The 27,509-nt window shown below is 41.8% G+C and overlaps 1 protein-coding gene across 3 annotated transcripts in view; it reads left to right on the top strand.

Annotated features, from left to right (window-relative positions):
• Window positions 1-27,509, top strand: part of ube3a (ubiquitin protein ligase E3A) — a 71,952-nt gene that overhangs the window by 8,934 nt on the left and 35,509 nt on the right. The window contains exons 2-5 of one of the 3 annotated variants that reach the window (XM_070892451.1): window positions 704-1,026; window positions 8,720-8,764; window positions 13,188-13,501; window positions 18,161-19,407. In XM_070892451.1, the coding sequence (XP_070748552.1) occupies window positions 1,016-1,026; window positions 8,720-8,764; window positions 13,188-13,501; window positions 18,161-19,407 (1,617 nt within the window). In that variant the 5' untranslated portion in view covers window positions 704-1,015. The remainder of the gene's footprint in view (window positions 1-703; window positions 1,027-8,719; window positions 8,765-13,187; window positions 13,502-18,160; window positions 19,408-27,509) is intronic. The other 2 variants (XM_070892450.1, XM_070892452.1) reach the window with 2 other exon arrangements.

The raw sequence follows: 27,509 nt of genomic DNA, 5'->3' as shown, positions 1-27,509 counted from the left end.
TTGCGAATTTAAATGTGCTTTAGCTATCAAACTATCTTTTCCCAGTGCTTAGTGTAAATATCATGGGTTTATACAATGAAAGTCACAAACGTTAACTGGTGTGTTCTCTTCACAGATGCATCCTTAATCTGCTGAGTCTTCTAGCTTTTTCTGTTTTGTTTCAGTTGCAATTGCTACTTTTGAGCACCTACCCATATTGTTGCTGATCCACAGTTAATAGGCAGAGATTCGCAGTGCAGGAAGCCTCAACATGTGCTTAAGTAAAGGCAATTCTGCAATATAAATGGAACACGAGTTAACATTAGTAGAGAGTCATTAAGCTCGGAAACTTTGTGCATCTTGTTATAATTATAAACTCTGTCTCTAACCTGTTGGACTCCATATCTATTCCCAAAGAATTCAGTGTTCATTAACTAAAAGACTGTAAAGATAGGCATAAACTAAAGGAATTTAATCTATCTTTTTATAATGTAATTCTTGACTCGTTGCTGGTAAAATCCTTCAAAATACCCTTTAATGTTTCAGTATTGCCCTTCCCCCCCCCCCCCCCCCCTCCCTGACAGTGCTGTAATATAAACTGGATCTCAAATTTTGTGATCCCTCAAACCCATTTCTGTGGCCAATCTCAACTCAAATCAAATTCTACAGCAAGAGACTGTCAATTATGCAGCACATTACTAACTGATTGCATATTTACTTCAAGGGTGACAGCAACAGTGCCAGTCTGGAGAGCAACACTTGAACTATAAATTTTGCGTAGCTGATGAAGAGAACAGTCTAAGAGCAGACGCTGATGTAAAGATTGTCGCAGCCAGCAGCGCAGGAGACCTGGAGCAAGTAGCCAAACTGTAGCCAGCCATTACACTCCAGCCACCTCCATCAGAAGCGGGTTTCTCAAGTTTATGGGAGCAAGAGCAGTGGGGTCATTTTGACCACTAGCGCAGCAGAAAATGTGGCATTTTTGGAATAAGCGGCAGAACTGAGGGCTTGCAGGAGAGAATCAGGAATAGGATAAATGCCTCCTGAGTAAGTAAATTGTGGATATAATCTGGGCTGACTCTTCAAGATGTGCCACACTGTTGGAGATGCTATTTTTGGAATGAGATATTAAGTCAAGTCTTTGCCTGCTCAGGTGGTTGTAAAAGATCCCATGGTGCAATTCAAAGTTTTCTCCCAATGCCCTGGCCAATATTTATTTATTCAACCTACAAGAGAAACTTAGTCACTGGTCATTTATCTCATTGCTGTTTGTGAGACTTTACTGTGCGCATATTGCTTGTTGCATTTGCCTACAAAACGACAGTGATTGCACTTCAAAAGTAACTTATAGGCTATAAAGCACTTTGGGGCATCCTTGTTTAATACAGAAGGGCCCATGACTTTCTGACTAACTGATGTTTATTGCAAAAGCCCGTGTTTCTCATGTTTCTCTCTCCTGATTTTTTTTTCACATTTCTTCTCTTGTCAACTCTCCTGCTCCTGGTGCTGCAGGGGACAAATTGTGCATTGCAGAATCACAATTCATTTCCTACATCTGGAGGATTGACTGACTGCTGTTGGGGCTGTCATTTGATTCTGGCCTTGAGGTCTAAGCTTGGTCGCTGTGATCAGTGCAATTCTGACTGCGGTGCCATGTATGTATATTCCCCTAATGTTGGAGGAAAGTCCATTGACTAAATAGCACAATTGTAAATATGTAGTCACTGCCCTTGATGATCTGGTGTAGCTACAAGTTGCTAAATCCACCTTGGTGTTTAGATGAATGACTGACACAACAGGAGCAGTTTCAGTATAAACAGAGTGCAAGATATTCCAGTCCCACATGCCAGATGAAAAACTGACTGTTCCTTTCTAGAAATACTGCACCCAAACCATAAATTTTCATCCTTTTAAACTCCCTCATTTTGCAAATTATGAGAGTTCTTGTAGCTTTAGAGATTGGTAAATGGTTAGTATTGTATTTCAAGCTTGTCGCTAGCAAGTATTGGTGTACATTTTAATTTCAGTACAGTCTACTCGCCTTGCTTCTGATTCCATTTTTAACTATTAAGTTCCTATTTTGCTGTGTAATTTATATTGCTTAATTCAAATTGTGTAATTCAATTTTTAGCATAGAAAACTGCATTATCAGGCATAATTATATCCATCTACAATGGACAAATCATTAGAATTTTGACGCCTATATTTAAAAACTATATTTTAGTACAATGTACAGACCGGTTTGAATTCACTGAATTGAAGTCTACACTTAAGGAAAAGTAAATTGATAGAATTTTAGAATTGTTCATTTACCAAGGTAAGCTGGTTGCATTATTTCCTTCATGCAGTGGAAGATGTGTTGACTGTTCTTCCACTTGGGACGCATTTACCTCTACTACTGTAGTAGTGCCAGTGCAAAGTGGTTCCACATCACACTCAATGGTAAACTTGTAGCATTATGGGCGGGATGGTGCAGTGAGTTAGGTACTAGCCTTTTACCTCTGGAGCCTGGGTTCGGATGAAACCTAGAAGGGATGAAAGTCTTCTCTAGTTAAAAAGATCCTATGTGAAATGTTTATGGGTAGCCTCAATTCAATTCTAAGTAGGCATGGACCGTAGTTGATTCCCGGGATGGCAGGACTGTCATATGAGGAGAGACTGGATCAACTGGGCCTTTATACACTGGAGTTTAGAAGGATGAGGGGATCTCATAGAAAGTTCTGACGGAATCATAAGATTCTGACAGAACTGGACAGGTTAGATGCAGGAAGAATGTTCCCGTTGATGGGGAAGTCCAGAACCAGGAGACACAGTCTTAGGATAAGGGGTAGGCCATTTAGGATTGAGATGAGGAGAAACTTCTTCACTCAGAGTTGTTAACCTGCGGAATTCTCTACCGCAGAGAGTTATTGATGCCAATTCATTGGATATATTCAAGAGAGAGTTAGATATGGCCCTTACGGCTAAAGGGATCAATGGGTATGGAGAGAAAGCAGGAAAGGGGTACTGATCTTATTGAATGGTGGTGCAGACTCGAGGGGCCGAATGGCCTACTCCTGCACCTAGGTTTCTAAAACTGCCTAAAATGCCACCCTGCTGCTGTAGGGAGTGCACCTGCAGGGTTGGGGCAGAAGCACTTTTGGTGCAGAGTAGAGGGAACTTTGCTCTGCATGTTGCTGCGCTATCTGCTGACTGAGTATCTGAAACATAATAAAGTCACTTGCATCTTTCACCTGTTCATTTGATTGTCACATCTTGTATATAAATTGTACGTTAAGTAAGAGTAAGTTGAGATTGAGAAGAATTGCTGTGAATAAAATGTTTTGTATGGAATTCAGTTATTTATAGCTATCCTTAATATCGAAGGTGACTGGATCACCAGAAACCTCTACTTCTGGTCACTGAATCTGTTGCAGGAATTACATACAGGTTGTTGAGTAGAGTGGGTTTTGAAGTCGGCCCGTTCCTGCAGGCACTGTCTAGAGAGCTTTCTGCTAAATTTTCAGACATTTGTATTTTTAAAGTGAAAGATCACATTAATATACAGTCTTGGATAGTTGCATTAAGATATTTAGTTGGAATATTACAAAGTTGTAATCCAATTCAGTAGGAATGCACAGGAAGACATCTGTGGCAGAAACAAGTGAGAAAATATCAATAATTAGCTTCTCGGCGTATTGTCGGCTGTGACTCAGTGGGTAGCGCTCGCGTCTGAGTCTGAAGATTGTGGGTTCAAGCCCCGCTCCAGAGACTTGAGCACATAATCTCGGCTGGCATTTCAGTGCAGTACTGAGGGAGTACTACACTGTCGGAGGTGCCGACTTTCAGATGAGACATTAAGCTGAAAGGTAGATGTAAAAAATCCCATGGCATTATTTGAAGAAGAGCAGGGGAGTTCTCCAGGTGTCCTGGCCAATATTTATCCCTCAACCAGCACCACTAAAAACAGCTTTAGTGGTCGTGTAGCTCATTGGTATTTGTGGGACCTTGCTGTGCACATATTGGCTGCTGCATTTCTCTGCATTACTACATTTCAAAAAGTACTTCATTGGCTGTGAAGCACTTTGGAACATCGTGAGATTGTGAAAGGCACTACAATATTGTGAAATCCCTACTCATTCTGCAACTAACCAAGATAGCATTCTAGAATAGTTACATCAGCACTACATAAGTTGATCTTTATTCTCATGATGGGGTATTGCTGCATTATTTCCTTTTGAAATAATGCGTTCAAAGTAAGTTTTGGCCTCTAAGTAAAGGATAGCTCGGGAAAATCACTAAATAATAGACTGTTATATTATTCCATTAATCTTCTGTTCCTGAGAATAGTACAGTATGTTTGCCTTATTTTGGTTTAGCTTTATTTACTTTGTATACAAATATAGTGTAGTAAGTGCTGGATGGAGAGCAAAATAATTAGTTAAAGCCAGTTTAAATCTTGGACCTTTTTTGTAAGTGCTAGTAAGATCAAATTTCAGTATGTAAAGTCAAGAAGTCAGAGAATACATCTTTTCATATATTGCTTTTTAAAAAAAAATTAAGGACATTCTTTTTCTACATTAGTTCGTGGGATGTGGGTATTTGTAGCCCATTCTTAATTGCCCCTGAGAAGGGGGTGGTGAACTGCCACCTTGAACCACTGCAGTCCATGTGGTGATGGTACTCCCACAGTGCTGTTGGGGAGGGAGTTCCAGTGTTAAAAGCCGGCACCAAAAAGGTAATTAGGTTAAATTTTAGTTATCTTGTACCATAATGCAATATTGAAACCTGGATGTCTGCCACGCAGTACATTGGGTACTGAATGGATGCAATTTCTAATTCTGTTCATATAGAAGGAAGTTTGTAACTTTACATAGTACTTTTAATGACACAGGTAACATGGTACATTGCAGCACATTAATGAACTGGGTACTTAGTGCTATTTATAGAACATTTTCAAAACACTGAAATACATATTTGTCTCCTCTACCCAGTCTCTGACCTTGCTATATTTCACTCTATTCTAGCACTCCAATTTGTCCCATCCCAGCTGTCTTGTTCTGTCCTAACTTTCTAGTCTGTCATGACTATATCATGCGATCCCAGATCTCTGCCTCTGCCGAGCATTACCGCAGCCTCTAATCTCCCTTCAATCAATCAATGGTAATAGCAAAGAGATCACGACTGCTGACTCAGTGGGCACTGTGTTAGTACCACAAGTTTGTTCAGATACGAGGGGGAAAAAGTTAAAATGCAACATTGGAGAGAGAAAATTATGGGACATTTCTAAGGATGTTAAGAGAAAAACTACAGTGCTTGAGAAAAAGGAACCATTTACTATTTTGGCTAAAAACAGAAAGGAAGTTTCTGTAAATCTTATGAACCTTTGTCTTGAGAACTTTTCATGAATACTATGGCTACAAGAGCAGGTCAGAGGCTGGGTATTGTGGCGAGCGACTCACCTGACTCCCCAAAGCCTTTCCACTATCGACACGGCAGATGTCAGGAATGTGATGGCATACTCTCCACTTGTCTGGATGAGTGCAGTTCCAACAACACAAGTTGGTCAACACCATCCAGGATAAAGCAACTGGCTTGACTGGCACCCCATCCACCACCTTTTCACTCCCTCTACCTCCGGCGAACCGTGGCTACAGTGTGTACCACCTACAAGATGCACTGCAGCAACGCACCAAGGCTTCTTCGACAGCAGCTCCCAAACTCGCGACTTCTACCATCGAGAAGGACAAGGGCAGTAGACGCATGGGAACACCATGACCTCCAGTTTTCCCCTCCACCTTTAAATAAGCTCCTTAAAACCTACCTCATCTGCCTCAATATCTCATGTGGCACCTTGGAACATTTCACGGTGTGAAAGGCACCACATAAATGCATGTTGTTATCGCTATATCTAATCCACGCAAATCTTCTGTAGCTTGCAATCCAGCAGTAAATCCTCCAGAATAAAGTTTTCCCGGACTCTTAGTATTAACAACCATACTACCCACACAATTTCATTGGAAGAGTCGAGCCTACTGGTGGTAAAATCATGGATGAAGGTTTCAGCAGCAGATGAGCTGAAGCAGGGGTGGAGTCGGGCAATGTTATGGACGACTCAGTAGGTGGTCTTTGTGATGATGCGGATATGTAGTCAGAAGCTCATCTTTGGGTCAAATATGACACGCAGGTTGCGACAGTCTGTTCAACCTCAGTTGCCAGGGAAGAGGGATGGAGTCAATGGCTAGGTAGCAGAGTTTGTGGCGGGGACTGAAGACAATAGCTTCAGTCTTCTCAATATTTAGTTGGAAATTTCTACTCATCCAGTACTTGATATCGGATAAGCAATCAGACAATTAAGGGGTCGAGAGTGGTGGTGAGGTAGTGCTGGGTGTCGTCGGCGTACGTATGGCACATGTGATGAGAGAATTGTACAGGCAGTGTAGAGGGAGTGGATTGGATTTTTTTTAAACCCCCCCTCCATTCTGAGGGCAGCTCAGAAGGGAGGTTTGTGATGCGAAGATGACTTCAACAAAAGTTAGTAAAGGATTTCTTGGGTGAGGATTTAAACCTTTTTTGAGGGCAAATCAAGCCTCCACATATATAACACACAAAAACACAAAATGCTGGAAACACTCAGCAGGCCAGGCAGCATCCGCGGTGAGAGAAACAGTTAATGTTTCAGATCGGAGACCCTTCATCAGAACACACATATTTGGATATATGCGGGGCAAAACTGTTCTCTCTGGCTTCCCATTCCAATTTTAAAAGAAAGAAACCCCCTTGAATTTCAGCCCCCTACAAATGCAGTCTACTCCTGGGCCTTGGCCTAAACTGGTTGCTATGAGCTGCATAAAAGTATTTCCTGATTTTTGAGAGTCCTTTTATGGTTGTAAAAATGTCTAGCTACTGTCTTTTTCTCTTCTGAGCTGATCAAGAACTTGTGGTATGGAAGGTATTGGAGTGCAGCATACTGCTTTGTTGTAGCATCGTTGTGCTCTTGTCACTCAGAAAAATCCTTTTATGCTTTGAAATCCGGTGCCATTTTTCACAAAAGGTATAAAATAGAGAGGGTGCCCAATGAGTGGTTAAAACAGAGTAATGCCAATTCTAATCACCGTTTGTACCTTAAAATCTGATGTCCAGTTTACCTTTCGGTAAATTGCGACTTCCAAGCACTCTTGTATTCATGCTACATTTTTAGGTTAAATATATGGAAGTGACCATCACTCTTTTCTTTTTAGCACAAGTTTCCTGTTACATGTGGAATAGTCTGAGTTCCATTGTCTGATATAGAATTGAAGTCTCTGACCTACCCAAACTGAATCCTCCACTGGAAATGAAATGATTTTTCTGCTGCGGTAGGGATAAAACTGGTTGTTACTGGTTTTGTCTCTGTCAGTAATTAGTCAAAAATTCTTGGTGCAGTTGCCAGTAGCACCATTCTTGGTGCCAAAAGAAAATCCAGTTCCATCCCCTTTTATACAAGGACACTTCCTATGCGATTACCAATAAAACATGCAAATACCGTGGAGAAATATCCTTCCAAACGCCCATTTTACTAGTCAACAATGTGAAATCTTTACAGTTGCCAATTAAATTGACGCATTTAGATTTTTCAGATTATAGTTATTTTAAGAAGTGCTTTACATTTTTGAACTTCAGGATTAGTAGGGTGGACCGTTCAGTACAAGTTGAACCTCCCTTACCCGGCACCCTCGGGACTTAGCCTGTGCCAAATAAGGGAGGTCAGCCCGAGGGGAGGGGTGGCGGCCCGCAAAGTGACGGCGCGGCCCCATGCTGCGTTCTGCGCATGCGCTCCTGGCCACCAGAATCATGCCGGACGAGGGATGGTGCCGGATAAGGGCGGTCCAACCTGTACCTGAAACAGTACAATTCTCTATTGGGGTGCTCCAAAAGTAGCGCAGTGTTTTCACTTTAGAATTTAGAATGATCAGTGTTTCACTTCCTATTGAAATCCAATTGTAGCGCTCTGCTAAAATAATTGCAGGATCTATATTTGAAACGTGGTGTAACTTTATTGCTGCATTCATTTTCCTATAAGTCTGCTTCTCTTGTGAATTTCTGACCAGGGAAGAGAAAATGATTTTGAATTTTCAATTTCTGTCTATTGCATTTATTCATTTTCAAGTGCTTTTTGCCTAAGAAGATTACAGATTTTGTCCTGTTAACTGTAATTTGGATTATAAACTATATTAAAAGCATGTATGACAGACTGAGTGCCTGACACGTGAACAGAATTAAAAGTGGTTATGCACTCAGCCAGAATGAACTATTGCCCCGAACAAGAGCCTGACTTTGACATCAGCAACACAAGTGGAGCAACACTCCTAAATGTTGGAGGAGCTAAGGATCACTTTGGTTGTTTTCTTTAACTGAAGAGCTAAGGACTACAGCGAAGGATTACATCACAAAAGAGTAGGAGAGAAGTTGAGGCTTACTAATGGACTATTTTCCAAGCTGGTGCTTTCTTGAAATATACCCAGAATCGATACATGTCGCATCTAAGAAATACTTGTTTCAGCAGCATGTCTACATTTTGATCTGTCTTTCCAGTGATGGTGGGTGTTAGATGTTCTGAAATCTAACTATTGACATAAATGATCACATACAATCGCATAGGTACTCACTAAGCTGTTCATCTATTCTGTAGCAAAGCAACTTGCCTGTGGATGATGGTCTTTCTAAATAACTGCAGCACATGTAGTCGTCTAATAATAACATACTGTTTCTTTAATTGCAGTGAACAGGGAGGACCTTTAGCAGTAAACCACACAGCAAGCCGAATGTGAGTAACCTTTTATTTCTATTTTAAGCTTCATCCATTATTAAGTTTGAAAGATATTTATATGCTTTCAGTCAGCGACATACTGACAAGTTGGTTTGCACCTTCCAATGTAGACCCGAGATTAGTCATGTTCTTCTTTAACCTCCTTTGTGCAAGTTTTTTAAAAAAACTCGATAGTTTGCGCAGTTTGTCACGTTTGAAAGATATACAACCAGGATAGCCCACTGACGAGCAATTTAATCTTTAGGGGCCAACAGGGCAGCAAGGTGCTGAGAACTTTCTTTAATTATCCAGAGTGCTGTGCTTTTGCGCTAGGTTTTGTGATTAATAATTAAATGATTATTATTCACATGCTACCTAATAAAACAGTGCTTTTTTTGCTCAATTCTGCATCTGGGTTGTGTCTTGGGTTCCGGTTGAAGTTGACAGTCTTTTGGTTTAGGAGCTTAATTGGCGCCACAATAATACTACGGCGATAAGATCAATATGGGTTTTCTGAATTGTAATCAATTTTATACATCTTGAGTTGATCGATCAAAATTGACAAATTGCATAAGTATTCCAGGGCTGGGATCGTTTAGTGGGAGGACTGCATCCATGCATTTTTTTTTTTGCAGAAACCTGGTTACTTCCAATTTTGTTACGATTACTTAGTGAGAGAGAGATGAAGAACATGTGATAGTTGTGAATGGATGTGCGCACACAAGGCATGTTCAGGGTAACCAGTGGTATAAATGAATGTGAGAGCCACACGAAATGACATTGATTCTAGAATTTATATTCAACCTCTTTTGGTTGTATATATAAACAGTTACCTTACAGAAAAAAATTCCAGGGCACTGTCTTCCTTTTTGATCTTGAAGCTTGCATCAGGTGATGTTTCCTGTTCTTGTATGATCTGTGAAGCACTTTAAAACATAGGAACAGCAGTAAGCCATTCAACACCTCTAGCCATAAATCCATTCAGTTAGATCATGGATGATCTGTATCTTAATTTCATCCACCTGTCTTGTTCCATCTCCCTCAATAACCTTGCTTAACCAAAATCTATGAATCTTAATTTAAAAACTTTGAATTGTCCAAGCCGCAATACATTTTGGAGAGAGGGGAGATTTCCACTACCCCTTGTGTGAAGAAGTGCTTCTTGACATCCCCCCCTGAATGCCCTAACTCTAATTTTAAGGTTATGCCCCTTGTTCTGGACTCTGTCCCCAGAGAAGATAGTTTCTCTGTCTACTGTTCCTACTTTGAATCTGTGCCCCCTTGTCCTACTTTAGCCTGAAGTAGAGTTCTAGATTTGCCTTTCCGTACTATTTACTGTTGTACCTCTAAGTTCACTTCTTGGTCATCTCTTCTCAAGGTTGAAAAGTTCAAGTTTTGTGAATCTCCCCCTAACCCAAGTTCAGATAAGATGCAACTAACTCCACTAGGCAGGATTTTCTCATCAGAGAAAATGCTTCTGCATTTGTTGGGAAAGGTTTTGGTGGACAAGTGGAGAAGTTGATTGCGAGTTAGAAGCTTTTAACAAGTACCAAAGAGCTTTGGAAATGGTACTGTACAGCGGGACCTCTAGAACGCTCAGCCAGCAGAGTATGACAAATCTGCTTGCACCAGCAGACTTTTCATGGCACCATTCAGGAATTCTGGGCTACATCCACTTCAGGACAGAATAAGTTCTCATTGCAGTTTCTTTCATGGTTCATAGGCCCCTCAGGTTTAACGCAACAGCTCACTATATACTGGCCACCACCAGATGATTGCATGTAACAATTTACATTGAAATTGGAAAGACTCAAGAAAGCAAAAATTTCATGGGGGAATGGCCCTTCTCTTTATTTCATGAGCATCACATGCCCACTAACATTTTGCAAGTAATCCAATCGAATTGCTTATGTGCTAACATAATAGAATTGTTTGCCAGGACCAATTTATTTTTAAAGTTTTACTCCAAGCAGGAGAGTGACTAACATCCAGATGTTGCACCCCTATCTGGATAGGTTCCCAGTTATAGGGGGACTGAGTTCAAGTAGGGAAGGACATAATTCTCAGGATGTGATCAAGATGCCATATTAAGAGTCACGGGATAAATACTGTGTCTGCCTTAAACAGGGAGGATAAAGAGAGAAAGAAAAAGCCAAAGCAAAGGAAGATAGCCTGAGGAAAAATAACTAAAAGGAGTGTATGCTGGAGGGTTTAAAGAGAGGGACAATGGGGGGTGGGGGAGGAGGGAGGAAGAGAAATAAAACACACTTGCAGCAGAGGAGGAGGAGGAGGAAGAAAAAGTTGGAGGAAAGGAAGAAAGGTGTAGAGGAAGAGAATGAGCCAGCGGAGGGAAGGAGGGGGAATAGAGCATGAGTGAATTTGCCAGAGTGGAGTTGGTGTCTGAGGGGAGAGCGTGAGAGGGAGATGCACAGGGAAGGAGAGATGGACGCACAGAAAGAAACATGGGGGGAGGGGAAGGGACGGAATGACAGCTGGAGGAAAACGGGCGGGGGGGCAGCTAAAGGTAGTGCGCTCTGGAGCAAGCCAAACTGTAGCAAAGGAGAGGAGGAGGGTGAGCAAGCCAGAGGAGGGAGAAGAGTGCGCAAATGAGCTGGAGGGCTGAGATGTGGCGGCATTCGTGGGAAGAAAGGAAATGACTGAGCCAGAGGAAAGGAGATAGAATGCGACAGGGTGGGAGGCAGAGAGGGGTAGAGGAAGAGGACCTAAGTGAGAGAGATGTACCGAAGGAAAGGACAACCAATATTGATGTAAGCCACTAGCCATTTGTTACTCGTAAATCTGTCTTTACTCTACTCTAAAAGGTTCGATATGCCTTTGTTAGAGAATATATCAATCTCTGCTTTGACATCATGTCCTCTTCAAGTTTCATTACATGCAGGTAGGTGCTTGAACTGATTTGTTCAACGCTAGCTGGTATTGATGCTCTGATTCATTACACTTGATCAGTGACGAATCACTTCTATCAATGTTACACCAACTTTGTGATCCAATGTGCAGAGGTTCTTGTTCAACACCATCTACAAGGCAACTTGTGGTTTGAGTGAGCTTTATTGCCTACATCTAACTGTTGAGGTCATTGAACATTTTGGTGTTGCCAAATTTCAAGCTGATCTGCATATTTACATCCGAACGTTTGATCTTTGAAATGCTTTTTTGAATAATGAAGAATATTTAACAAGTCGTGTGGCGTGGTCTTCCTCTACTTTGAAACTCTTGCTCTTTCTCTTTCACCCCCCCACCCCCCCCATTCTTTACAACAGCTATAATTTCAGGGGGGGTTGTGCATGTCCACAATGGTATCTTTGCCGCCTGTGCTGGTCAAGAAATTATGCAGCTCAGGAAGAGGATATTACCCATTACTCCTCATAATTCAAATTATGAAGTAATTGCTCCTGTCAACAGTGAAAAAGCAGGGATGAAGGACATTTATGCATTCTGTGTACATTTGGGGAGTGGATCAGCTTTGTTTCTATAAATGCACGCCACCTTCTGCATGCGTTTTCATTCTCCTTGTATCTTTCCAAACCAAGCTCTTCAAAATTTTTATTTAACCGAAAACTTATGCTATTTTTTTGAGGTTGGTTATTTTGGGTTTTCACTAAATCGTCATTTTGGGTTCTACATCTCCTTCGTTATAAATTTTTGTAGGTTTACTAGATGCATGCTTGTGGCATGTGCCAATGTATACACTTGCAGTCTGTGGAATTTACTTGTGAAATTCTTAGGAGCCGAGAACAAAATAATGCCACATTTAACCTTAAGAAATTGTGTTTCATCTGATCTGATCTTGGAGATGCTTTTAAAGGAATGTTTTGACACTCTACCCAATACAAATTTAGAACATCAGTGCATGTTTTAGACTCATTGTGTCCATTTGCCCATAATCCCCAAGAACAGAACCTGGTGGGGTCCCCCTGTGTGTGCCTGTGCAGTGTTTCATTTAAAAGATTCATGCTAACATGAAATCAGGAAAGTGAGAACCAGGACAACTCCAGGTGAATCATTATACTTCTGGCTTAAAATACTGCTCTGTGCAACAAGTCTCTGTTGGTACACACTGTCATTGTACATATGAATTAAAAGCTACGAAGGCATTGTATTGTAAGTAATTGCAATTATACTTACCACAAAGGGATGCTAAATCAATTTTGTGTGACAATTCTTGGGAGCAGTAGCTTCCATTCTGTTCTTTGTGTTTCCCTTCAGTTGTCACTTCTAGTAAGAGCCTCTATTTACCAGTAGAAAAATTCTGCAGGTAGCACAAGTGCTGAGGGGAAGAGCAAGGTTGAACATTTCGTCTCCACAATATATTACCGTGTGAGTCATTTAAATGAAACACTGCTGTGCTAATGCTGCACTGAGCTTGGTATTTGAAGGCTGTACTAATCCCTCTGCCTACCGTTTTGAATGTTTGCCACAGGAAGCGAGCAGCTGCAAAGCATCTAATAGAACGCTACTACCACCAGTTAACTGAGGGCTGTGGAAATGAGGCCTGCACGAATGAGTTTTGTGCTTCCTGTCCAAGTTTCCATCGTATGGATAACAATGCAGCGGCCATAAAGGCCCTTGAGCTTTTTAAGATTAATGCAAAACTCTGTGATCCTCATCCTTCCAAGAAAGGAACAAGCACTGCCTATATGGAAAACAGCACGAAGAGCTCCCACAGCATCATCTGTTGTTTAGAAACAAAAGTGAATAAGCGAGAGATGCAGACTCAAAGAGAAGATTTTAAAGGTGAGTCTTAAAAATGAAGATGACTGCACTGTGATGTATGCTGACCTAATACAGGACATTAAATTATGAAAGGTTTTGATATAGAGTAGACAAAAAGAGAGTGTTTCCACTTGTGGGAAAGAGAAAAACTAGAGGCCATCTATATAAGATAGTCACCAAGAAATCACAGTGAATTCAGAAGAAACATAATCCCAGAGAGTAGCGAGCATGTGGAACTCACTACCAAAGGAGTAGTTGAGACAAATAGTATAGATGCATTCAGGGGAAGTTAGATAAACATATGAGGGAGAAGGAAATGGAGGGTTATGCTGATAGTTAGATGAGGAAGGATGGGAGGAGGCTCGAGTGGAGCATAAACACTGGTTAGGCTGGATGGCCTGATTCTGTGCCGTATATTTTATGTAATAAATGAGGCAAATTCAACTGGCCTCCCGTTTTCAGTATCAACACTGCTCCGCACTGAGGTGATGAGAGACATTGTGTCCATTTATTTTTTCGCAATGTAAAATGCATCTCGGTATTTGGCTGTTCCGTGTAGTGACCTACTGAGTTCTAGCAAGGTTCTTCAATCTTAACTGGTAGCCTTGGAATTCAGAACATAACAGTTTTTAACCTCGCAAATCACTTAACAGTTCAAAGTTGCATGCAAACTATTGATAGATCACTCTTAATCTGTTTTCCTCCCTGTTTTGAAGTTCCATTAAAATAATCTGCTGTCGGGGTGTAGAGGGAAGGCAAAAAAGATTTGTGGCGTGGCTGAATGTTTTATTCAATTATGAATGGGACATTTTAGTAGGTTACAGGTGCTATATAAATATAAGTTGTTGAATGCTAATGTGAGCTGTGCTTAAAAATGGTGCTTTATTATTCCTCCATCTAATACAGGATTGTTTTTTTTAAAAACGCACCAAGATGTCAGCATTCACATGAGACATGGCATCACTTCCTTTTATCTTCTGGACTGCTATTGTAAACAAGAATACTAAAAATCACAAGAATGGTGAACCTTGTATTTGTAAACTAATTTCTCAGCTCAGCAGGTTTGATGTTGGATTTTGTCAGCAAGATTTTCACCATTCCTTTAGATGTTATCAAGGTAGTTTTCGAATTGCCTAATGTTCATGTACCTTTAAACACTGACTAGCGACCTCAATAACTTATGGTGAAATTTTGGGGAAAAAAGTATGCTTTCGCTGATTAACCCAGCCAAATAATGTGCTAAATTTGCTTCAAATTCTCAGACCTGCAAGTATATCTAATGTGCTAAAAAGTTATTACTAAAAATGTTTACAATCTGGGTTCTTTCATTTAAATCACAGTTTACATCTTTTTCTGATAAAAGTACTTTTCTCGTTGCACATGGGGGATGTTTCCGATTAAGATGCAGCCTTCATCCAACATGATTAGTTTCTCATAAGTCTTCAATTCGTGTGTTAATTTGTAGTTATCAAATTGACCGCAGCTTGACCATGTTTGTGCTCACTACTTCTTTTGGTGTAGCACTTAGGCAGCAAAACAACTGAATGCAACTAGACCCAACATCAAAATGGAGGGATGTCACATACAATTATGGCTGTTGAGAGCACGGAAGGACTTTGATGTTATGTTGAAGTGCCAATGAGCAAGTCAGATTTTTATTAATGTGATTCAGCTGTTGATTAACTCTGAATTTAAACCTGCTGTGATCTGATGTGGGTCGAAGCTTCACAGTCACCAGTAGAGGGGTGTGAATGGAGGTCCTCAACTGCAGAATGTTGAAATGCTGTTCTAATGTAACCTTTGAACTCTGGCTTATGTGCTGGCAATTCTGCTGCTCTGCTCATATCTTGTAAAGATCGGGCTGCTTTGCCACATTTCTTCACTGTTGCAGAAGGCAGAATAGATAGCTGTTTCTGCAGCTAGCCTCATGGCATGACCAACTACCTGTTTTTTTAATTTCAAGTGGACTAAGTAACAAGATAAATATGAAATTAGCAGCCAGGATGTTAGGTCCCACAGATACAAGGTTATAAATTTTGCTCTACGCTACAAAGTACCCTTTAGGGTAGTATAAAAATTACCTATCTCTATCTATTGTTATGTCTCTCTTCATTGACATTCAGGGGCAGATTGGACATATGAGAAACAGGAGATTTTCCAAGTATTTTTGTGAATGGTTCCATAGCTGTATTATTAGCCCCCCTTTCTCATAAGAGTCACGCATCCTTTTGGGGGAGCCAGTCCACCCCTGTTGACAATGCTTTAGTGTCCTTCAAACCCTTTGCAAATGTGTATATTTCCATATGAAATTATTTTTCTAATTTAGTTGTGCCTATTCTCATAAAGCTAATTCTTTGAATAAAAGATACTTTATAAAAATCTGGCCCCTATTCATTGCCTTTTTTAATATCATTTTCTGATGCATTTTCTCTCACATGCATTAGCAGCTTGCCATGTCAAAACTTGTTACCATGCTGCTGGTTCTCCTTCATAGAATGGTTTCTCTAACGTTATTCTGCATTGCATTTGGCGTGTTGACTTGAAAATGTTAGTTGTGAAAGTCTTCACAGGACAGTTGAAAATTGCCATCTGCAGCAGTTTTTTAAATTTTTTTAATTTCTTGGCCTGCACTTAAAAATGTGCCAAAGATACAACTAGTAGACCTTCAACATATTTTCCCACCTGATAAAAGTGAATGTAAGACGGTCTCTTGCACTTTTTGGTAAATCTTTTTGCAGATCAAAAAAGGATGTTCATATTGGTGATTGTAGGTTGGTGTCAGCATCATGCACTTACAGGTCAGAGTAAAGGTCTCTAGTCTATCCATAAGTGCGACTTGGATGCATCCTCGGGAATATCGGTAATTTGCACCAGTGTAATATTTCTATTCTCCATTTTGGCCACAACCAGCCTTGGTTCAGTGGTAGCAGTATTGCCTGTGACTTAGAAGGATGTGGGTCCCCCATCCCAGGACTTGAGCACATAATCTTATCTGACACTTCATTGCAGTACTGAGGGAGTGCTGCATTATTGGAGGTGCTGTCTTTTGGATGAGATTAAAATGGGGCCCTTTCTGCCTCCACCGGTAGATCATAAAAGATTCCAGTTTGTGCCTTTATTTACAAGAACCTTGGTTGACATTGGCTAAACTAGTTCCTGCAGATTGCTTACACCCATCAATTGGCTTAATTTTAATCCACAAAGTTTTTCTTAACTGTAGCAATGTTGAACTTTTCTCGTCCAATAAAGCAGTGAGAGAAACTACTGTTATGGAAAAGATTGCCTGTCATAAAATGAAGAGGTATAAAAATGGCAAATTTGCAACCCCCCCGCCAAATAACCATGTAGAATAATGGAGACAAACAGGGTGGGAAGGACTAGAATGAAGAACCAAATATAAGGCATCAAGAGACTTTGTTGAACCTTGCTGTATATATTCCATTTTCTTCTCCCATTAAATACTTGGATTCCATTCACTGCTTTCAGGGTAAAGTGAATTGCTACCCTTCAGTCCTGGAGATACACTTTCTGATTGAACTTTTCACAGGATTGAGAGCTTAAAATGCTGGCAATGTGTAGCTACTCCAGCAGCATCTGAAAAAGAAGGTTCACATTTTGGGTGTAGCCCCTTTGTCTAAATGCTGACGTGTTTCTCAATTTGAAATGTTAACCTATCTTGTTTCTTCAGATATAAAAACAGAAAATGCTGGAAATTCAGGTCAGGCATCATCTGTGGTGAGAGAAACGGTTCAGGTTTCAGGTTGATGACTTTTCTTCAGAACTGGAATAAATTAGAGATATAACTGGTTTTAAGCAAGTGTAAAGGAGGTGGGGGGGGACAAAAGGGAAGGCAGGAGAGATTATCAAACAAAGGGATGATGGTGCAAAGCAAAAGTAGATGGTAATTGGGTAAGTAAAGAAACAAAAGATGGGTCTAGAAGAGGTATAAATGAGAATAGCAGAATCATCAGTTGCTGTTTGCAGGAAGAAAAAAATGGGGCCAGAGATTATGATCTGAAATTGTTGAACTCAGTGTTGAGACCAGAAGGTTGTTTCTTCAGATGCAGATGGACCTACCATGTTCTTCCAGCATTTTCTGTTTCAGCTTTCCAGTGTAGGAATATTTTGTAACATGCATTTGCTATAATTAATTTTTTTTAAAAGATACATCTTTATTTTAATGAAATAATTTTCTTTGATTCGGTTGGTGAGAGAGAACTTTGTTTTTCTTCCATCTTTGTCTCTGGCATCATACATAATTTCCAACATTTGCAAGTAAACTGCTTCTAGGTCATTGTAAATGCTGCTTATAATTGGCCTGTTGGAAGATGCATGAGATGATCTTCCCTTCATTTTGTTTTTATTATTTATTTCTCCTTTGAGGATTCGGCTGATAATTGGCCAAGATCAGGAATTTACCATGTGTGAAATATATTTCATGTATTTATACCAACAGTGAGAAATATTTTATATAATTATACCAACAGTATTGGTTACTTTTATCCAACTATTTGTGAAGCATGTTGCTTACTGCAGTGATATTCCCATTAAGGGGCAGCTTTATGAAATATTCTAGAATAAAGTTCTAAACAAATGAAGGAATTAAATTGTTTCAGGTTACCCTGTACTAAGTACTGTCATAAAAATTCTAACCATCTTCCCATTTTGTTTCTAATGTAGATGTGAGTTACCTGACTGAGGAAAAGGTATATGAAATCTTGGATTTGTGTGGAGAACGAGAAGACTATTCACCATTGATACGTGTTATCGGTAGAGTTTTCTCTAGTGCAGATGCCTTGGTGCAGAGCTTCCGAAAGGCCAAACACCATACGAAGGAAGAGCTGAAATCCCTTCAGGGAAAGGATGAGGATAAAGATGAAGATGAGGAAGAAAAAGCTGCTTCTGCAGGATCCATGGATGATGCAGAGGCCTCTTCATCAAGAAGCTCCATTGGGGGCTCACAGCCAAGAGACAACAATGTTCATAAATTAGGATCTGATGAAGTGTCTATTGATGTTGATGCAGTCAGACGGGTCTATAATAAATTGCTTTCCAATGAGAAGATAGAAACCGCTTTTCTTAATGCATTGGTGTACTTGTCACCAAACGTGGAATGTGATTTGACTTATCATAATGTGTATTCAAGGGATCCTAACTATCTGAACTTATTCGTTATAGTCATGGAGAACAGCAACCTTCATAGTCCTGAATATCTGGAAATGGCCCTTCCACTATTTTGCAAAGCAATGAGCAAGCTACCCCTCCCAGCTCAAGCCAAATTGATTCGACTATGGTCAAAATACACTGCAGACCAGATCCGCCGTATGGTGGAAACCTTTCAGCAGCTCATTACATACAGGGTTATAAGTAATGAATTCAGTAGTCGAAATCTGGTGAATGATGATGATGCTGTTGTTGCTGCTACAAAATGCTTAAAAATAGTGCACTATGCAAACATTATTGCAGGAGATGTGGACACGGGGCACAATGAGGAGGAGGACGATGAGCCAGTTGCAGAATCCAGTGAGATTACTCTGCAGGAACTACTGGGTGAAGAGCGTAGAAATAAAAAAAGACCCCGGGTGGACCCCCTTGAAACAGAGTTGGGTGTGAAAACAATTGATTGCCGGAAGCCACTTGTCTCTTTTGAAGACTTTATTAATGAACCACTAAATGATGTACTAGAAATGGATAAAGACTACACTTTCTTCAAAGTAGAGACAGAAAACAAATTCTCCTTTATGACCTGCCCCTTCATTCTGAATGCTGTAACCAAGAACTTGGGACTTTACTATGACAACAGGATACGCATGTACAGTGAGCGGCGAATCACTGTCCTCTACAGCCTAGTACAGGGGCAACAACTGAACCCTTATCTTAGACTTAAAGTCAGACGTGACCACATCATTGATGATGCACTTGTCCGGGTAAGTTTATTTTTGATGTGCTATGGAAGCTAATCATGCTGGAATGAGTGGTGGAATTTTTTTGAACTCTACAAAGTAATACAAATTTATTGCAAAACATTTTTAATAATATGGGGACAAAAATAATGTTATTTTCCCATTTGGAAAGAGAATTTTTATTCGTGTTTTGTGAGCTGCTTCATGTCTAACCCCAATGATCCAGTAGAGAAGTAGTGAAAGGTTTACCATGGTTCTGCTTTGCCCATATGTATGCAAATAGTAATTTGTGACCAAGTTAATTTGACTAGATACTAGCCAAATTTCATGTGTTTTTACTGTGAAATGCTGAATTCCTTTCACTGAGGTGCATTCCTTAAACTAATATTGGGTTTGTGTCTGGAAGAAGAAATGCAGTTTTTGTTTTTACTTTTTCCAAGATGGTCAATAATTTCTTTATCGAGATGTGCAAGGAACCACGTGTCTAATCATTTGATACAGTACTCAAATGCTGGTCACCTTAGCATAAAAACCAGGAAGGTTTCAGTTTTGTGTAGTGGTTTAACATGTCTGTTTCAGTTTCACACTGACACACAGGCCTCTCTGTTCTTCGCCTAGACATGGTATGAATCTCCTAGGGTACCCACCCCTCATTTTCTGGAAAGCCCACATACAGGCGAGATCTAGCTTGGCAATGATGTCCCATACAGTCGAATTGCCTGCTGATGCTCACGACCTAGTTTCAGGCATAAAGATTGTTGAATAGCGCAAGCTGCCAGAGGGATGCGATCCACGAAACAATAACTCAGCATAAGGCAGATTCAGGGGAGCATGTGTAAGCGCATATAAATTGATGGCGGATAGGATGCTGGACTTCAACTTTATATTAATAAAAATACAAAATATAATCCCTTCCCCACTGAAACATTGGTAAATGTATAGCCTGACATGAATACCCATGCATGCTAGTGCAAAGATGTATTTATCATTGGCTTACAGCAAAATATATGTTAGCAGTAGTGTAGATGTTTTGAAATTTGGCACATCAAGCTCATGATGTATGATGGTCAAAATCTACTATGAGCACTTTACATGGGAATTGTTTAGGTTTGCACCTTCCCTTTCCTGATTTTTATCTTTTGCGGAGATGTCCAATGACCCCATAGGTTAACGATCTCCTGACACTTACTGTCTAAGCTCATGTGGCTAATTAGAGGAGATGCCAACACTGAAACTATCTCAGCATGGCTTTTAGAAGTGCACTATCCTATGAAAGACATAATAATTTCATTATTTCTCTTCAGAACTCTTGAGCATCATAAATATGTTAATCACCCAATATTGCCATGGCTGCTCCTTTGTGTGCCTAATGAAAGTGCGTTTTGCCAGTTCTAGGCTGTTTCAAATTCGGGTCTGCTGCAGGTATTTACTTGGGGTCCAGTGATGTCAGTTCCTCCCTTAGCAGTCATGCTGCCAGATTTAGTTTTACAGCAGTAGATTTGTGCTGCCTTGTATCTGCTGGTGTGGTAGCAGGACACAGTATGTAACAATGAAATTCTCTTGTGATCTGAACCGGATTGTTGTCTTAAGCACATATTTCCAAAAGAGTCAACACTAGTCGAGGTGCTGTTTGGTTCGGCTCTTAGCTGCTTTGCCCCATTGGAGACCAAATGTACAGAACACAGTATAATTAAATTCTAATCGGTACAATTTCTGTTTGCCTTCTGTTACAGAAATGTGTTCCTCTAGCCCACTTCAGGGAATATTAACACAAATTAATCTCTCTCTTTGTCCTAACAACCAGGGCAGAGGTTGTGTTGCATCTTCCCAGCACCTGCTCTGCAGCCTCACCTGATGTCAGTTGGTGTTTGATTTAAAAAAAATTCCTCTCAAAGGCGAGCAGAGATCAACGCCTAAGTGCTGGATTTCTTACGAGTTTGGTTTTAATTTATATTATTGACTTGCAACAATCACTGACCAATCATAATTTGATAGTTACATTTTGTTATGATGTGTTGGCTGAATTTAAGTACAAAGAATTTGAGCTGAAGGGGTTAAAGTAATAGAATGCCAGGCAACATGGGAAATGTATATTCCTAACTAATCTTTGAGGATAATGTTAATCTATTGATTGTATTACTGTGCTTTGCCATTTCAGTACATTTTCTAAAAAGGAGTGTTCCCAGGTTAATTTTATTTAGCTATTTTTTGTTTTTATTCATTCATGGGATGTGGGCATTGCTGGCAAGGCCAGCATTTATTGCCCTTGAGAAGTTGGTGGTGTGCTGCTGCCGTGAACCGCTGTAATCTGTGTGTATACTGCCACAGTGCTGTTAGGGAGGAGGTTCCAGGATTTTAACCCGGGAGCGGCGATATATTTCCAAGTCATGATGGTGTGTGACTTGGAGGTGGTAGTGTCCCATGCGCCTGCTGCCCTTGTCTTTCTTGGTGGTAGAGGTCACAGGTTTGGGAGGTCCTGCTGAATCCTTGTCGAGTTGCTGCAGTACATCTTGTAGATGGTACACACAGCAGCCATGTTGCACCAGTGGTGGAGGGAGTGAATGTTTAAGGTGGTGGATGAGGTGCTGCTCAAGCGAACTGCTTTGTCCTGAATAGTGCCCAGCTTTTTAAGTGTTGGAGCTGCACTCATGCAGGCAAGTGGAGAGTAGTCCATCACACTCCTGACTTGTGCCTTTATAGTTGGTGGAAAGGCTTTGGGGTGTCAGGAGGTGAGTCTCGCTACAGAATACCCAGCCTCTGACCTGCTCTTGTAGCCAAGTATTTATGTTGCTGGTCCAGTTAAATTTCTAATCAATGGTGAGTCCCCAGGATGTTGGGAGATTCAATGATGGCAATGCCATTGAATGTCAGACGGTTAGACTCTCTTGTAGGAGATGGTCATTGTATGGCGCAAGTGTTACTTGCGACTTACTAGCCCAAGCCTGGATGCTGTCCAGGTCTTGCTGCATGCGGGCACGAACTGCTTCATTATCTGAGGAGTTGCGAATGGAACTGAACACTGTCTGATCATCAACTGACATCCCCACATCTGACATGATGGAGGAAAGGGCATTGATGAAGATGGTTGGGACTAGGACACTGCCCTGAAGAATGTCTGCAGCGATGTTCTGGGGCAGAGATCATTGGCCTCAAACAATCATAATGATCTTTATCTGTGCTAGGTATGACTCCCCCTGATTCCCATTGACTTCAGTTTTACTAGGGCTCATTAGTGCCACACTCTGTCAAATGCTGCCTTGATGTTAAGGGCAGTCTCTCAACTCACTTCTGGAATTCAGCACTTCTGTCCAAATTTGGACCATGGCTGTAATAACATCTGGAGCCAAGTGGTCCCGGCGGAGCCCAAACTGAGCATTGGTGAACAGGTTATTGACTAGCAAGTACGGCTTGACAGCACTGTCAACGACCCCTTCCATCACTTTGCTGATTGAGCGTAGGCTGATGGGCAGTAATTGGCTGGAATGGATTTGTCCTTTTTGTGGACAGGACATTGTGGGCAATCTTTCACATTGTCCGATAGATGCCAGTTTTGTAGCTGTTGGAACAGCTTGGCTCGAGGCACACCTAGTTCTGGAGCCCAAGTCTTCAACACTATAGCCGGGATGTTGTTGGGTCCATAGCCTCTGCTATAATCCAGTGCGCTCAGGTGTTTCTTGAATTCACGTGGAGTGAATTGAATAGGCTGAAGACTGATGGTGGGAACCTCGGGAGGAGGCAGGGTTGGATCATCCGCTCGGCACTTCTGGCTGAAGATGGTTGCGAACGCTTCAGCTTTGTCTTTTCCACTCACGTGCTGGGCAGTCATCATTGAGAATGGGGATGATCATGGAACCACCTCTTCCCGTTAGTAGTTTAATTGTCCACCACCATTCATGACTGGATGTGGCAGGACTGAAGAGCTTTGATCTGATCTGTTGGTTGTGGTATCGCTCTGTCTATAGTATGCTGCTTCTGCTGTTAAACATGCATGTACTCCTGTGTTGTAGCTTCAGGTATGCCTGGTGCTGCTCCTGGCATGCTCTTCTACACTACTTGTTGAACCAGGGTTAGTCACCTGGCTTTATGATGATGGTAGATTGAGGGATATGCCGGGCCTTGAGATTACAGATTGTGGTGGAATACAATGCTGCTGATGCCCAGTTTTGAGCTGCGTGATCTGTTCTAAATCTATCCCATTTAATACTGTGGAGGGTGTCTTCCGTGTGAAGACGAGACTTTGTCTCCACAAGGACTGTGCAGTGGTCACTCCTACCAGTACTGTCATGGACAGATACATCTGTGACCGGTAGATGGATGAGGAAGAGTTCAAGTGTGTTTTTCCCTTGTGTTGATTCTTTCACTACCTGCCGCATGCCCAATCTGGCAGCTATGTCATTCACAACTCCGCTAGTGGTGGTGCTACCCAGCCACTCTTGGAGATGGACATTGAAATCCCCCACCCAGAGTTCATTCTGTGCCCTTGCTACCTTTAGTGCTGCTTCTAAGTGGTGTTCAACATGGAGTACTGATTCATCAGCTGAGGGAGGGCAGTAGGTGATAATCAGCAGGGGGTTTCCTTGACCTGAAGCCATGAGACTTCATGTGGTCCAGTGCCCCTCCTCCCCTCTCTTTCCCCCTTCCCCCCCCCCCCCCCCCCCCCCCCCCCCCAGAATGTAGACCATTGTATAGCCACCTCTGGTGGGTCTGTCATGCTGGTGGGACAGGACATACCCAGGAATGGTGATGGAGGAGTCTGATGTTGGCCTATGGGTATAAATAAGTATGACTCTCAATCTGTTGCTTGAATAGTTTGTAGGACAGCTCTCCCAATTATGGCATAAGTCGCGAGATGTTCGTGTCGACTGGGCTGGGTGTGCTTTTGCTGTGTCTGAATCTGATGTCTGGGTCGAAGTCAAGTGGTCCGTCCTGTTTTATTATTGCACATGTGAAAATAGCATTTCTGTGACATTTTTGTAGTAATTCTGACAACTGTACTTATGAACTCCCAACTGTCCAGCCTTTGGCTCTCCATTCACACTGACATTTTTGCAGCTTACTGATCTGCTCAATCACACCTTCACCACCACCACCTTTGATGTCCTAGTTCCTGTTAAAACAATTATTCTCTCACTGGCCGTTCCCCCTGATACAGCCCTAATCTTCGCTCCCTAAAGTTCAAGGGGCACAGACTTGGAACAGATATGGCAGACAACTGGTTTAAGCATTCACTGCCGGATCTGGCTGGACGACAAAGCATTATCGTGTCCTGCTCTCTGCCAAAATTGCTCACTATTCCAGAATCATTCTGGAATAAAGATAAACCCCAGCTTCTATTCTCCATTGCTAACGGTCTTTTTAAACCCCTCTCCCCAGTCTCCTCCCTCACCTCCGACAATAAATTGAGATCATGGACGACTTTGTCTCTAAGATTGAGACCATCCGTTTGGCCACCTTGGAATCTTCCCTTCCTTCCCCTAGCCGATCAGGCCAAACTTACTCCAAGGATTCCCCCTGCCCTAGCCCTGACCTCTCTTTCTCCAGTTTCTCTCCGATCTCCCCATATGACCTTTCCTAGCTCAGCTCACCCTGTCCATGAGACCCACTTCCTGCTCCCTTGATCCTATTCCCACCAAATTGCTGCTCACCCAACTTCCTTTTCTGGCTCCCATGTTAGCTGACATTGTTAAAGGTTCTCTCTCCTCGGGTACTGTCCCCCCTCTCCCTCAAATCTGTCATCACCCCTCAAAAAAAAACCTCGACCCCCTACGTCCTTGCAAGCTACCACCGCATCTCCAACTTCCCTTTCCCCTCAAGTCCTTGAATGTGTTGTCGCCTCCCAAATCTGTGCCCATCTATCCCACAATTCCATGTTTGAATCCCTCCAATCCGGTTTCCACGCCTGCCACAGTACCAAAACGGTTCTCACCAATTTCACAAATAACATCCTTTGTGACTGTGACAAAGGCAAACTATCCCTCCTCGTCCTTCTTGACTTGTCTGCAGCCTTTGACACGGTTGATCACACTATCCTTCTCCACCGTTGTCCAGCTCGGTGGAACTGCAGTCGCCTCTTTCCACTCTTGTCTATCTAATCGTAAACCAGAGAATTGTCTGCAACGGCTTTTCAAGCTCCCACATCATTACCTCTGGTGTCCCCCAAGGATCTATGCTTGGCACCCTGCTATTTCTCATCTACATATGTCTGTGATATCTCTGCTCCTCGAATTCTGCCATCTTGAGTATCCCTGATTATAATCGCTCAACCATTGGTGGCTGTGTCTTCAGCTGCCTCGGCCCGAAGCACTGGAATTCTCTCCCTAAGCCTCTGTCTTTCTTCCTCTTTTCCTTTAAGACGCTCCTTAAAGCCTACCTCTTTGACCAAGCTTTTGGTCATCTGCTCTAATTTCTCCTTGTGTGGCTCAGTGTCAATTTTTTTTGCCTTGTAATACTCCTGTGAAATATCTTAGGACATTTTACTACATTAAAGGCGCTCGACAAGTTGTTGCCTTTTTGTGTACAGTGTACTCCCGATAATTCAGTCACTTAAACTCTCAAGAAAATTCATATTATCCAGTAATCTGAATTAAGCAACATAATAGCACAGTTATATAGGAATTTCAGATAAATTGAATTACTCAATTTAGTGATTTTTAATTAATGTGCTATTAACTTGAAGTGTTAGTACAGAGCTACTGAACCAACAGATTGAGAGGAAAGCGACGTGTAGATATTTGCATCAGTGGAAGAATCAGCTTTTATGTTTGTAGGCCAAATACTACTTCAGCTTTTAATTAGAGGGAAAAGTAAATGTTGGATTAGATGCAGATAAAATATTATTGGTCGAATAAGAATGTAACATTTCACATGGAGGATGCTAAGAGGCTGCAGGGTGACTTGGACAGGTTGGGCAAATGCTTGGCAGATGCAATATAATGTGGATAAATGTGAAGATGGCCACTTTGATGGCAAGAACACAAAGGCAGAATATTATCTGAATGGTGGCAGATTAGGAAAAGGGGAGGTGCAACGAGACCTGGGTGTCATGGTACATCAGTCATTGAAAGTTGGCATGCAGGTACAGCAGGCGGTGAAGAAGGCAAATGGTATGTTGGCCTTCATAGCTAGAGGATGAGAGTATAGGAGCAGGGAGGTCTTACTGCAGTTGTACAGGGCCTTGGTGAGGTCTCACCTGGAATATTGGGCCCAAGTTTCGGCCTCAGTTGCTCCTGATTTTTTGGAGCAACTGGTGTAGAACGGAGTATCTTAGAAATTCAAATTCTCGGCATTTAGCTTGCTCCAGTTCTAGTCAGTTAGAACAGTTTCACTTTGGAACAGAATTTTTTTTTCAAAAGGGGGCGTGTCCGGCCACTTACGCCTGTTTTCAAAGTTTCGGCAGTGAAAACTTACTCCAAACTAACTTAGAATGGAGTAAGTGAAGATTTTTGTACGCTTAAAAAAACCTTGTCTACACTTTAGAAAATCACGCGTAGGTTACAAATCAGGCGTAGGGAATGGGGGGAGGGGGGTTTAAAGGGAAGTTTACAAACATTAAACACTTCAGTTTTACAAATAAAGAGCCATCATCAATAATAAATGATAAAAACATCAATAAATCAACCAATAAATCAATCAAAAAAAATTAATAAATAAAACATTTTCTACTTACCGACTGCAGCACCGGGAGCCCTCCAACAGCATGCTGGGATGCCCCCGCCCAGTGTGTCTCTGTCAGTGTCTCTATCTCTCTCTCTGTCTGTGTGTGTCTCTCACTCTGTTTGTCAGTGTGTTTCTGACAGCGAGGGGTGGAGGTGGGGGTGAAGGGGTAGTGGAGTGGGGGGGAGGGGGTTGAGAAGGGAGTGGCGGGGGGGGAGGGAGGAGAGGGGGGGGGGAGAAGAGAAGAGAAGGGAGGGAGGAGAGGGGGGGAGGGGGAGAAGAGAAGAGAAGGGAGGGAGGAGAGGGGGGGGAAGAGAAGGGAGGGAGGGAGAGGGGGGGGGGGAAGAGAAGGGAGGGAGGAGAGGGGGGGGGGGAGAAGAGAAGAGAAGGGAGGGAGGAGAGGGGGGAGGGGGAGAAGAGAAGAGAAGGGAGGGAGGAGAGGGGGGAGGGGGAGAAGAGAAGAGAAGGGAGGG

Source organism: Pristiophorus japonicus, chromosome 10, assembly GCF_044704955.1.
Source record: "Pristiophorus japonicus isolate sPriJap1 chromosome 10, sPriJap1.hap1, whole genome shotgun sequence".
Taxonomy (NCBI): Eukaryota; Metazoa; Chordata; class Chondrichthyes; family Pristiophoridae; genus Pristiophorus; species Pristiophorus japonicus.
This window is presented reverse-complemented; position numbering and strand designations above follow the sequence as displayed.